General features: G+C 41.5%; 1 protein-coding gene across 4 annotated transcripts in view; it reads left to right on the forward strand.

Annotated features, from left to right (window-relative positions):
* Positions 1-12,690, forward strand: part of DNAI3 (dynein axonemal intermediate chain 3) — a 100,425-nt gene that overhangs the window by 54,347 nt on the left and 33,388 nt on the right. For all 4 annotated transcript variants that reach the window (XM_049879652.1, XM_049879653.1, XM_049879654.1 and 1 more), the window contains 2 exons: positions 1,225-1,312; positions 4,283-4,413. In XM_049879652.1, the coding sequence (XP_049735609.1) occupies positions 1,225-1,312; positions 4,283-4,413 (219 nt within the window). The remainder of the gene's footprint in view (positions 1-1,224; positions 1,313-4,282; positions 4,414-12,690) is intronic.

Genomic DNA, 12,690 nt, shown 5'->3' on the forward strand with positions numbered 1-12,690 from the left:
TAAAAGTAAAGCAGCTCAAATTAACACAGGACTTTACAGTTCATGTACTCATTTAACCAGTGAATTCTTTGAATGAGAATTCTTATGACGCCTGCTTGGATCAGGCCAGAAGTCACAAGCATTCTGAACTTGAGCCTTGATATTTTCATGTATAAGCAAGTCACAACTTACAAATGGTTTATATAATATTCAAATGCATATCAGTTTCTTGAAAATTGACAGGCTCCCAGGTTATCCCAGAAAAGCTAATTTTACCTCTATTGTAGCCAAAATTCTGCATATTTTGCATATCAATGGTAGAAAATGGTATTATTGTAATGCCTATGACCAAACAAAACTGAGCAGTGGCTGAGTGAGAAATGATTTGTACTTATCTTGAATAGCAGATCTTGAAGAAAAGCGGTATTAATTTGAGAAAGACAAGCCTGTGGATATGATGGGTATAGAAAGTCTGAATAGATTTCTGAGGCTGATGGCTCTCTTTCTGTAGATGTCTAATTTTAATTCCAAACTTAAGACTTTTATTTTGCCTTATCACTATCAGTAGAGTTACATCCTTATGTGTTTGCTCTCAATGGAAGAATGACCACAAAGGGAAGAGAATGTTCCTGAGTTAGATGGGAAAAAACTGGAAAGAGAGAATTAGAAATTTTCTGAAGTAGAAGTGTTTGAGCTGTATCTAGTTTAAAAAAAACAAAACACCCTCAGAATAATTGCAGAGCATGTAAACATTCTGGAGGAGAAAATGGAGGAGGGGGGTGATAAAGAAAAAATGTAAAATGTAACAGTTTTCCATTGTGGCCGCTTCTGATACTCATGTGCACGCATATCCCTGAAGGGATCCATTGGTGGCCAGATGGGTGCATAGTCCCTGCTCAGCCCCTGGAGTTTCATTTAACTGAAAGAATTAGGAAAGAGAGGAATGCACCATTATTTTTATATTAAAACTAACAGGATGGAATATAAGACATTTTTGCAAAGAAAACAACACATGAAGACTAGGGATTTTGCAGTTCTGCCCCCCAGATGAGCACCTCTTCAGTGGGAAAGTTGTAGGAACTGTGGTTTAGGTATTTTCCATGGAGAAAAGCAACTAGGAATCTGAAAGAGAAAGAGGAAGGGAGAAGGAGGCAGGAAACGGCAATCTGGAGGCAGAAGGGAGAGGCAAGGACAAATCACACAGGGATATATGGGAATAATCTTTCTTATATGTTCTCCCGAAAGTTAAGGCTGTCTAAGGGTGAAACAAGTTTAGAACACTGCCCAACCAAGATAAGCCTGAGCGAAGAGCATCTCCTTTACAGATCAGAAGGTAACTGCTTTGCTTTATTAAAAAGGTGTTTAGTAGGTTGAGTGTTAGTGGCTGATTACGTCTGAGGTGAATTGCTTGCTATGATAGTCCTCTTTGTAAAAAGTACAAAGAAAATCAAAACCCCCAATATGGAACTTTATAATAGCTATAGGGGCTTGGTGGCACAAACAATTTGCAAGTGGCTGCTAACCTAAAAGTTGGTGGTTCAAACCTATCCAGCAGCTTCATAGAAGAATGTCCTGGTGAACTGCTTCCGTAAAGATTACAGCCAAGAAAACTCTATGGGGCAGTTCTACTTTGTAACACATGAGGTTGCCATGAGTCATGGGCAGACATGACAGCAGCTAACCATAACAGTAATAGCTGTGTAGCCAGCACATTAAAACTACTTACGCACACAAAAAAATTAACAAAACTCAGTCAATTCAGTTTCACAAATGTTTATTGAGCACATTTATGTATTTTTTGAAACTCATTATTTAAAAAAAAAATTTAATGAAGCCCACTTAATGAATGTTTATGCTTAAAGAATAACTCTATAGAATGGAACACACCTGAAGTCTAGCAAGTAAATTGTGAAGTACTAAGAAAGAAATTACCGTTCTCAGCCAGAATATAATAGAAAAATTAATATTTGTATAGCACCATGATAAAACTGAATAAGATAGAGCAATTCACTTTTACATGTATCTCCATTCGACCCGTTCATCTTTGTTGACATAAATGAAGGGTGCCTTATAGGAGTACAAGATTAATTCAAATAAAGGTGTGCACAAATATCTCACCTTGAGAGTGACACATGATGAAAATCTCCAAGAATAACTAGCAATTGAAATATTTTCCAAACATTTGCCTTATCAAAAGGATTTCCACTTATAAATTTTTCAGTGTTCATTTAAATAATAATAGGAAGCCTAACAAAAAACATACCATGCTTGATACCCAGCTTGAGCGAAATTTCACTTTGGAGCCATGTATTTTGTAGATGTAACCCAAGAGCTCATGCTAAAAAAGGAAAAAAATGGCATCACTACATTTTCATAGACATTTTCAAAGCAGTAAAATATGAAACATTGGATGTAATGCTTTCTGGTTTATTTGGGCCAGCTTTATTCCAGTGGGACTCTAAGGCATGTTTTTGTTTTTTTCCTCCCCTTCCTTTATTATGATTATGGTTACAATTTATTGAATTCCAGCCATGGGTTGGGCACTGTGCCAACATGGCCCATACTTTCATGTATTTAACAGATATTTATAAAGTGCTTATTTTCTGCTTAAAGAAAGACATATTTGGTTAAATCAGTTCATAAAGGGATTGGAAATAAGTTTTTAAGAGGCTCACTCAGAGTCAGTGCCTAGTACTCTGTTGCCACCTAGTGGCCACAGGCCGCTCACCGTTTGCCTGCCATTTTAGGTCCGTTATAGTCTGGGCCCTTTCAGTAGTCATTTTAAGAAGCTATGAGTAGGAGTCGACTCGACGGCATTGGGTTTTTTGGGATCTTTATTTGGAAACCCTGGTGGCTAGTGGTTAAGTGCTACAGCTGCCAGCCAAAGGGCCGGCAGTTCGAATCCACCAGGCACTCCTTGGAAACTCGATGGAGGCAGTTCTACTCTGCCTTATAGGGTCGCTATGAGTTGGAATCGACTGGACGGCACTGGGTTTTTTGGTTTTCATATTTATTCTGGAAATCCTGGTGGCAGTAGCGGTTAAGTGCTATGGCTGCTAACCAAAGGGTGGGCGGTTCTAATCCGCCAGGCGCTCCTTGGAAACTCTATGGGGGCAGCTCTACTCTGTCCTATAGGGTCGCTATGAGTCGGAATCGACTTGACGGCACTGGTTTTTTTTTGTATATTTATTCTAATGACAAAGCCTTTGCTCTAAATGGTTTTGGAATTCCTCTTTTGGAATTGCCTTCAGAACGTGTTATATTTTCTAAGCAATTAACATAGTGGTTAGGGGTGTGGATTCTGGAGTTCGTGGTCTGGGTTTGAATTCCCACACAGCAATTTATTATTTCACCAGGACAAATTACTTTACCCTTCTTTATTTCTTTATTTCTTTTTAACCTGTTTAAAAAGAAAGGAGGAGGAAAGGGGAGTAGACAATAAAGGTAACTACACCACAGAGTATTGTGAAGATAAAGTGACTGTTAACATTAGCACTGACAACAGTACAAAGTTAACTCACAATAAGTGTTGGCCACCAGTGTGAGCCCTTGAGCACTAACGTCTCTGAGGCTCAGTCTACTCATCCTTAAAGAAGGATTAGTGCTTAATTGCCTCAGGAGGTGTTGAACTGATGAAATAAGTCACCTAAAGCGAACACCCTGGTGCCATAGTGGTTAAGTGCTAGGGCTGCTAACCAAAGGGTCGGCAGTTTGAATCCACCAGGTGCTCCTTGGAAACTCTATGGGGCAGTTCTACTCTGTCCTATAGGGTCGCTATGAGTCGGAATTGACTAGACGGAGCTGGGTTTGGTTTGGTTTTGGTTAAAGCACACAGTTTAGTGCTTGGCATATAGTATGCATACAATGTTAGCTGCAATTCTGATTACTATCCTCAATGATGGTAAATCCACGTCCTATAAGCATGACCTTGAATTTAGTAAATACCGAAAAGTTATTCCAGTCAAGCCTGAGTAGACATAGTTGATGATAACATTTTTCTCTGGCCTCATCCTCTTTAAACTATTGATGAAGCCCCTTTCCTTGTTGCTCAAACCCTACACCCCTGTGATCAGTTTTACGTGCAGGGAATTCCACATAAGCTTCAGTTTGAGAAAAGGGTCCTACTGTTAAGTTAGAAGTCCAAAAATGTTTGGACTTGCCCACCACATTGGGGAGGGAATGGGGTGGCTTCGGCTGTGTGTGACTACGAGCAGAAACTGAAAGCTATATTTTTTAAAAAAGATCTTTCACTGTAAATATGTGCTTTTTCTATCTATATTTTCTATCTATACTCCTCTGAAAGAGAAACTGTTAGCCCAGGACAAAGCAATGAAGGTAGGCGAAATGAACCCGTACCAGAATCTGGAAGCTGGGCTGGCCAATCCTCTTAAGCCAATAGAAGACTTTTCCACAAAGTTCTTTATGGGAACGGAGGTAAGTTGGAATTACCTGCTTTTAAAAGTAATACTTCTAATTACACTGAAATATATTATTGTACCCCCTATTGTACATGTTTGCTTTATGAGCACTTATAATATTTATGGAGCCCAGTGGCACAGTGGTTAAGCATCCGGCTGTTAATCGAGAGGTCAGCTGTTTGAACCCACCAGGCACTCAGCCAGAGGAAGATGTGGCAGTCTGCTTCTGTAAAGATTTATAGCCCTGAAAACCCTATGGGGCAGTCCTACTCTGTCCTATAGAGTCACTATGAGTTGGAATCGACTCGACAGCAAAGGATTTGGTTTATATTTATACCATTTTCATATTTTAATATACTTATTTGCATTTAAAGTTTTAAACCTTGATGGCTCATAGTTTCACATTTGAAATGCTCCTGAACAAATGTAGAAAACCCCATAAAATTAGGTATGACCCTTTTTATCAATAATTTATTGATCAATCTACAAATGTTTGTCAAACACCTATACCATGTGGAAGAAACCATGCTAAATATTAGGTATTCCTAAGCAAATATGCTGTTTTTTAGAATAGCATGGTCTAGTAGGAAAGATAGTGAAAAACTCACTCAATTCAAAAGATAAATAACGATTATAATAACTATAATGGCTGCCATTTTTCAGCATCTATTATGATAACCAAGAGCATACATTTATTAGACATTTTTATCATTTATTAGGGTCTATATAGAGCCCCTGGGTGGCACAAACATTTAAGCGCTTGACTACTAACCACAAAGTTGGTGGTTTGAACTCACACAGAGGTACCTTGGAAGACAGTCCTGACCATCGACTTCCAAAAGGTCACAGCCTTGAAAACTCTATAGAGTGGTTCTACTCTGCACGCATGGGGTCGCCATGAGTTGGAATTGACTCGATAGCAATGAATAAGAACAGGGTCCGTGCTAGGTATTTCCCAAATTATATCTCATTTAATCCCAATACTGCTATAAGGTTTATATTAGTACCCCCACTGTACAGATGAAACTGAGGCTCAGAACTTAATCCACAGTCATACAGAGTCAGAGCTGCTCTTTCGTTCATAACTCTATTTCCCTGAAATAATGGGAATTTCTCCCAGGCCATACCACCATGAGGAAATGCCATAGCTCAGTCTCATGGGAATACAATTAGTATTCACATTTTAGTATTATGAGAAAAAAAAGGGGGGGATCCATCAATTCCACATGCCTTTGAGAGCTGGCAGGCACAGCACTAGGTGCTGAGATCACAGATGGCTAGCCCAGTCCCAGTCCTCAGGATGTTCCTTGCCTTGTCAAGGAGCAGATACATGGGCAGTATGATAGATGCCTGCGCCTGTTCAGAGGCTGCATGAACTAGAAGGGGGAGATTGAGGGAGCCTCACAGAAGTGATCTGTGAGCTTGTGGGACACTGGAGGTTGAGAAGGAACCTGAAAGATCACTGTGAGGACACATTCCAAGCAGACGTAACAGCCTGAACAACATTTTGGAGTGATGAAAGTCTAAGATTTGTCTAAGGAGCTTGGGTGGTGCGAGTGGTTTGCAATTGGCTGCTACCCAAAGGTTGGCAGTTTGAACACACCCAGCAGCTCCATGGAAGAAAGGCCTGGTGATCTGCTTCCATATAGATAACAGCCAAGAAAACCCTATGGAGCAGTTCTGTTCTGTAACACATGGTGGCGCCACGAACTGGGGGCTGACTCAATGGCAGCCAACAACAACAGGATTCGTGTGGAGATTGTGGAATAGTTTGGTGTAAGAGAGGAAGATAGGCCTAGAATGCCAGGTCAATTACCAACAGGCCTTTTCTGCCATGTTCGGTAATTATTTTATAACTTCAGTTTCATACCAAAGATTTTTAAGCAGCGGAATGACACAGTGAGGTCAACTTGAGAAAGCTAAAGGACCATAAGATCTTAAAACAGAAATTTTTAAGTATGACACACCCCCATTTAAACTCTTATCAGTGGCAACTCAGTGCAACACAGATAAAATCCAAACTCTTCACACTATGGCCTGTAAGATTCTGCATAACTTGGCTCCTGCTTATCCCTCAACCCATCTGCACCGTTCTCCCTCTGATTCACTCCAACTGCTCTGATTTTTCTCACATTCTTCTTATACATCAAGCTCTTTCCTGCCTTTACAGCCCTTGCTTTGCTTGGAACTTCTTTATCCATCATTCCAAAAAACCAAATCAAACCCAGTGCTGTCGAGTCGATTCCTACTCATAGCGACCCTATAGGACAGAGTAGAACTGCCCTGTAGAGTTTCCAAGGAGCGCCTGGCAGACTTGAACTTCTGACTCTTGGGTTAGCAGCTGTAGCACTTAACCACTACGCCACCAGGGTTTCCATCCATCATTCAGTTGATATTTATTGAGCATTTAACATATGCTAGGCACTGTTCTTGGGCCTGGGGGTGTAGCAGTGAACAAAACAGATAAAATTCCTTGCCCTGTGGGGCTGACACTCTAGTGGGATGCTCTTCTCCCAACTCTTGATGTGGCTGAGCCTCCTACTTTGGAGATGGTGGTTAAGGAAGGCCCTCTAGACTACAAACACTCTGGTGGAGGGCTAAGGTGGAGGGAGTGGAACCCTGGAAGCAGAGAGGTCGGGAAGGGAGACCAACCCAGGGCCTGTGCAGTGGGGCTGAGAATGTCCACACAGGTGAGTGTGTGAGTAGCACTGTCAGACTGGTGACTGCATGGGGACAGGTGTGAAGTTTTCTAGCTGGGTGACTAACTGGCATAATGGGAACTCAACACATGCTTATTAAATTTATCCAAACTCTTCCCCTGTGACTTGATTCCTTCTCGCTGTTCCACGTACCAGCTGTGAGACCCAGGAGATTTTAAGAGCTCTCTTATAGGGCTATGGTGAGGGTTGGGGATTATGCTCATAAAGCTACTGACAACTGCAGCAAGCACTTTGTGCTCAGTAAATGGTCCTTAGGAGGGAGAAGTGCCAGCACTGCGCAAAGTGCCTCACAGGGCAGCAGACTAGCAATACCTTTACTGGTCTGTATCCTCCCTTAACCTTTAAGATGGCTATAGACAACAACTGAAATACGTTTTACTTCTTATTTTATTTTGATAGAACTTCGTTTCCTGTTCTCAACTTTAAAAGGTAGTGAGCACCATATTATAAATTCACATTCACTCTTTCTTATTTCACAAATATTTATTAAACAGTGTCTTTGTAATGTGTTGTTGTTGTTGTTAGTTGCCATTGAGTTGATTCTGACTCATAGCGACCCTATGTACAACAGAAGGAAACACTGCCTGGTCCTGAGCCATCCGCATGATCCTTGCTATGTTTGAGCCCATTGTTGCAGCTACTGTGTTGATCCATCTCAATGAGGGTCGTCCTCTTTTTTGCTGACCCTCTACTTTACCAAGCATGATGTCCTTCTCCAGGGACTGATCCCTCCTGATAACATGTCCGAAGTATGTGAGATGAAGTCTTGGCATCCTTGCTTCTAAGGAGCATTCTGGCTATACCTATTCCAAGACAAATTTGTTCATTCTTCTGGCAGTCCATGGTATATTCAATATTCTTCACAAACACCATAATTCAGATGTATCAATTCTTCTTCGGTCTCCCTTTTTTATCTACACTACGTAGATAAAAATGCAACAAACTCATTTTTTTGTTCAACATTGCTGTTGTTGTTAGGTGCCGTCGAGTCGGTTCCGACTCATAGTGACCCTATGCACAACAGAACGAAACACTGCCGGGTCCTGAGACATCCTTACAATCGTTGCTATGCTTGAGCTCGTTGTTGCAGCCACTGTATCAATCCACTTTGTTGAGGGTCTTCCTCAACGAGGACTCCTGTACTCTGACCCTGTACTCTGCCAAGCATGATACTTCCTGACAACATGTCCAAAGTGTGTAAGATGCAGTCTCGCCATCCTTGCCTCTAAGGAGCATTCTGGCCGCACTTCTTCCAAGACGGATTTGTTCGTTCTTTTGGCACTCCATGGTATATTCCATATTCTTTGCCAACACCACAATTCAAAGGTGTCAACTCTTCTTCAGTCTTCCTTATTCATTGTCCAGCTTTCACATGCATATGATGTGATTGAAAATACCGTGGCTTGTGTCAGGGGCACCTTAGTCTTCAGGGTGACATCTTTGCTCTTCAACACTTTGAGGAGGTCCTTTGCAGCAGATTTGCCCAATGCAATGCGTCTTTTGATTTCTTGACTGCCGCTTCCATGGCTGTTGATTGTGGATCCAAGTAAAATGAAATCCTTGACAACTTCAATCTTTTCTCCATTTATCATGATGTTGCTCTTTGGTCCAGTTGTGAGGATTTTTGTTTTCTTTATGTTGAGGTGTAATCCATTCTGAAGGCTGTGGTCTTTGATCTTCATTAGTAAGTGCTTCAAGTCCTCTTCACTTCCAGCAAGCAAGGTTGTGTCATCTGCATAATGCAGGTTGTTATTGAGTTTTCCTCCAATCCTGATGCCCCGTTCTTCTTCATATAGTCCAGTTTCTCATATTACTTGTTCAGCATATAGGTTAAATAGGTATGGTGAAAGAATACAACCTTGACGCACACCTTTCCTGACTTTAAACCAATCAGTATCCCCTTGTTCTGTTCGAACAACGGCCTCTTCGTCTATGTAAAGGTTCCTCATGTGCACAATTAAGTGTTCTGGAATTCCCATTCTTCCCAGTGTTATCCATAGTTTCTTATGATCCACACAGCTGAATGCCTTTGCATAGTCAATAAAACACAGGTAAACATCCTTCTGGTATTCTCTGCTTTCAGCCAGGATCCATCTGATGTCAGCAATGATATCTCTGGTTCCATGTCCTCTTCTGAAACCAGCCTGATTTCTGGCAGTTCCTTGTCGATGTACTGCTGCAGCCATTTTTGAATGATCTTCAGCAAAATTTTGCTTGCGTGTGATACTAATGATATTGTTCTACAATTTCTACATTTGGAATAGGCATAAATATGGATCTCTTCCAGTCAGTTGGCCAGGAAGCTGTCTTCCATATTTCTTGGCATAGACGAGTGAGCACCTCCAGTGCTGCATCTGTTGCTGAAACATCTCAATTGACATTCCAACAATTCCTGGAGCCTTGTTTTTCCCCAATGGCTTCAGAGCAGCTTGGACTTCTTCCTTCAGTACCATTGGTTCCTGATCATATGCCACCTCTTGAAATGGTTGAATATCGACTAATTCTTTTTAGTGTAATGACTGTGTATTTCTTCCATCTTCTTTTTTTTATTAACTTTTATTAAGCTACAAGTGAACGTTTACAAATCCAATCAGTCTGTCACATATAAGTTTACATACATCCTACTCCGTACTCCCACTTGCTCTCCCCCTATTGAGTCAGCCCTTTCAGTCTCTCCTTTCTTGACAATTTTGCCAGCTTCCCTCTCTCTCTATCCTCCCATCCCGCCTCCAGACAAGAGTTGCCAACACACTCTCAAGTGTCCACCTGATATAATTAGCTCACTCTTCATCAGCATCTCTCTCCCACCCGCTGACCAGTCCCTTTCATGTCTGATGAGTTGTCTTCGGGGATGGTTCCTGTCCTGTGCCAACAGAAGGTCTGGGGAGCATGGCCGCCGGGATTCCTCTAGTCGCAGTCAGACCATTAAGTATGGTCTTTTTATGAGAATTTGGGGTCTGCATCCCACTGATCTCCTGTTCTCTCAGGAGTTCTCTGTTGTGCTCACTGTCAGGGCAGTCATCGATTGTGGCCAGGCACCAACTAGTTCTTCTGGTCTCAGGATGATGTAGATCTCTGGTTCATGTGGCCCTTTCTGTCTCTTGGGTTCTTAGTTGTCATGTGACCTTGGTGTTCTTCATTTTCCTTTGCTCCAGGTGGGTTGAGACCAATTGATGTATCTTAGATGGCCGCTTGTTAGCATTTAGGACCCCAGACGCCACATTTCAAAGTGGGATGCACAATGTTTTCATAATAGAATTATTTTGCCAATTGACTTAGAAGTCCCCTCAAACCATGTTCTCCAGATCCCCGCCCCTGCTCCGCTGACCTTTGAAGCATTCATTTTATTCCAGAAACTTCTTTGCTTTTGGACCAGTCCAATTGAGCTGACCTTCCATGTATTGAGTGTTGTCTTTCCCTTCACCCAAAGCAGTTCTTATCTAGTGATTAATCAATAAAAAACCCTCTCCCTCCCTCCCTCCCTCCCTCCCCCCTTCGTAACCACAAAAGTATGTATTCTTCTCAGTTTTTATTATTTCTCAAGATCTTATAATAGTGGTCTTATACAATATTTGTCCTTTTGCCTCTGACTAATTTCGCTCAGCATAATGCCTTCCAGGTTCCTCCATGTTATGAAATGTTTCATAGATTCGTCACTGTTCTTTATCGATGCGTAGTATTCCATTGTGTGAATATACCACAATTTATTTAGCCATTCATCCGTTGATGGACACCTCGGTTGCTTCCAGCTTTTTGCTATTGTAAACAGAGCTGCAGTAAACATGAGTGTGCATATATCTGTTTGTGTGAAGGCTCTTGTATCTCTAGGGTATATTCCGAGGAGTGGGATTTCTGGGTTGTATGGTAGTTCTATTTCTAACTGTTTAACCTTCCATCTTCTTTTGATGCTTCCTGCATCGTTTAATATTTTCCCCATGGAATCCTTCACTATTGCAACTCAAGGCTTGAATTTTTTCTTCAGTTCTTTCAGCTTGAGAAATGCCGAGCATGTTCTTCCCCTTTGGTTTTCCATCTCCAGCTCTTTGCACATGTCGTTATAGTACGTGATTTTGTCTTCTCAAGAGGCCTTTTGAAATCTTCAGTTCTTTTACTTCATCAATTCTTCCTTTTGCTTTAGCTGCTGGACACTCAAGAGCAAGTTTCAGAGCCTCCTCTGACATCCATCTTGGTCTTTTCTTTCTTTCCTGTCTTTTCAGTGACCTCTTGCTTTCTTCATGGATGATGTCCTTGATGTCATTCTACAGCTCGTCTGGTCTGTGGTCACTAGTGTTCAGTGCATCAAATCTATTCCTCAGATGGTCTCTAAATTCAGGTGGGATATACTCAAGGTCATATTTTGGCTCCCGTGGACTTGCTCTGATTTTCTTCTGTTCCAGCTTGAACTTGTATGTGAGCAATTGATGGTCTGTTCCACAGTAGGCCCCTGGCCTTGTTCTGACTGATGATATTGAGCTTTTCCATGGTGTCTTACTACGGATGTAGTCAATTTGATTTCTGTGTGTTCCATCTGGCGAGGTCCATGCCTCTAGTCGCCGTCTATGTTGGTGAAAGAAGGTATTTGCAATGAAGAAGTCGTTGGTCTTGCAAAATTCTATCATTCGATCTCCGGCATTGTTTCTATCACCAAGGCCATATTTTCCAACTACTGACCCTTCTTCTCTGTTTCCAACTTTCGCATTTCAATCGCCAGTAATTATCAATGCATCTTGATTGCATGTTCGATCAATTTCAGACTGTAGCAGCTGATAAAAATCTTCTATTCATCTTTGGCCCTAGTGGTTGGTGTGTAAATTTGAATAATAGTCATATTAACTGGTCTTCCTTGTAGGCATATGGATATTATCCTATCACTGACAGCGTTGTACTTCAGGATAGATCTTGAAATGTTCTTTTTGACGATGAACGCCACTCCTCTTCAAGTTGTCATTCCCAGAGTAGTAGACTCTATGATTGTCTGATTCAAAATGGCCAACACCAGTCCATTTCAGCTCACTAATGCCTAGGATATCGATGTTTATGCATTCCATTTCATTTTTGACGATTTCCAATTTTCCTAGATTCATACTTCGTACATTCCAGGTTCTGATTATTAATGGATGTTCGCAGCTGTTTCTTCCCATTTTGAGTCATGCCACATCAGCAAATGAAGGTCTTGAAAGCTTTACTCCATCCATGTCATTAAGGTCAACTCTACTTTGAGGAGGCAGCTCTACCCCAGTCATCTTTTGAGTGCCTTCCAACCTGGGGGGCTCATCTTCCAGCACTATATCAATGTTCTGTTGCTATTCATAAGGTTTTCACTGGCTAATGTTTTTCAGAAGTAGACTGCCGGGTCCTTCTTGCTAGTCTGTCTTAGTCTGGAAGCTCTGCTGAAACCTGTCCTCCATGGGTGACCCTGCTGGTATCTGAATACTGGTGGCATAGCTTCCAGCATCACAGCAACACACAAGTCCCCACAGTATGACAAACTGACAGACACGTGGGGGTTTGTTCAACATACAATCAAGTAATCAGTTTGAACCTTTACTCCCCTACTGTATTGAATTATTATT

The sequence above is a fragment of the Elephas maximus genome, chromosome 3, assembly GCF_024166365.1.
Source record: "Elephas maximus indicus isolate mEleMax1 chromosome 3, mEleMax1 primary haplotype, whole genome shotgun sequence".
In the NCBI taxonomy this organism is placed as follows: Eukaryota; Metazoa; Chordata; class Mammalia; order Proboscidea; family Elephantidae; genus Elephas; species Elephas maximus.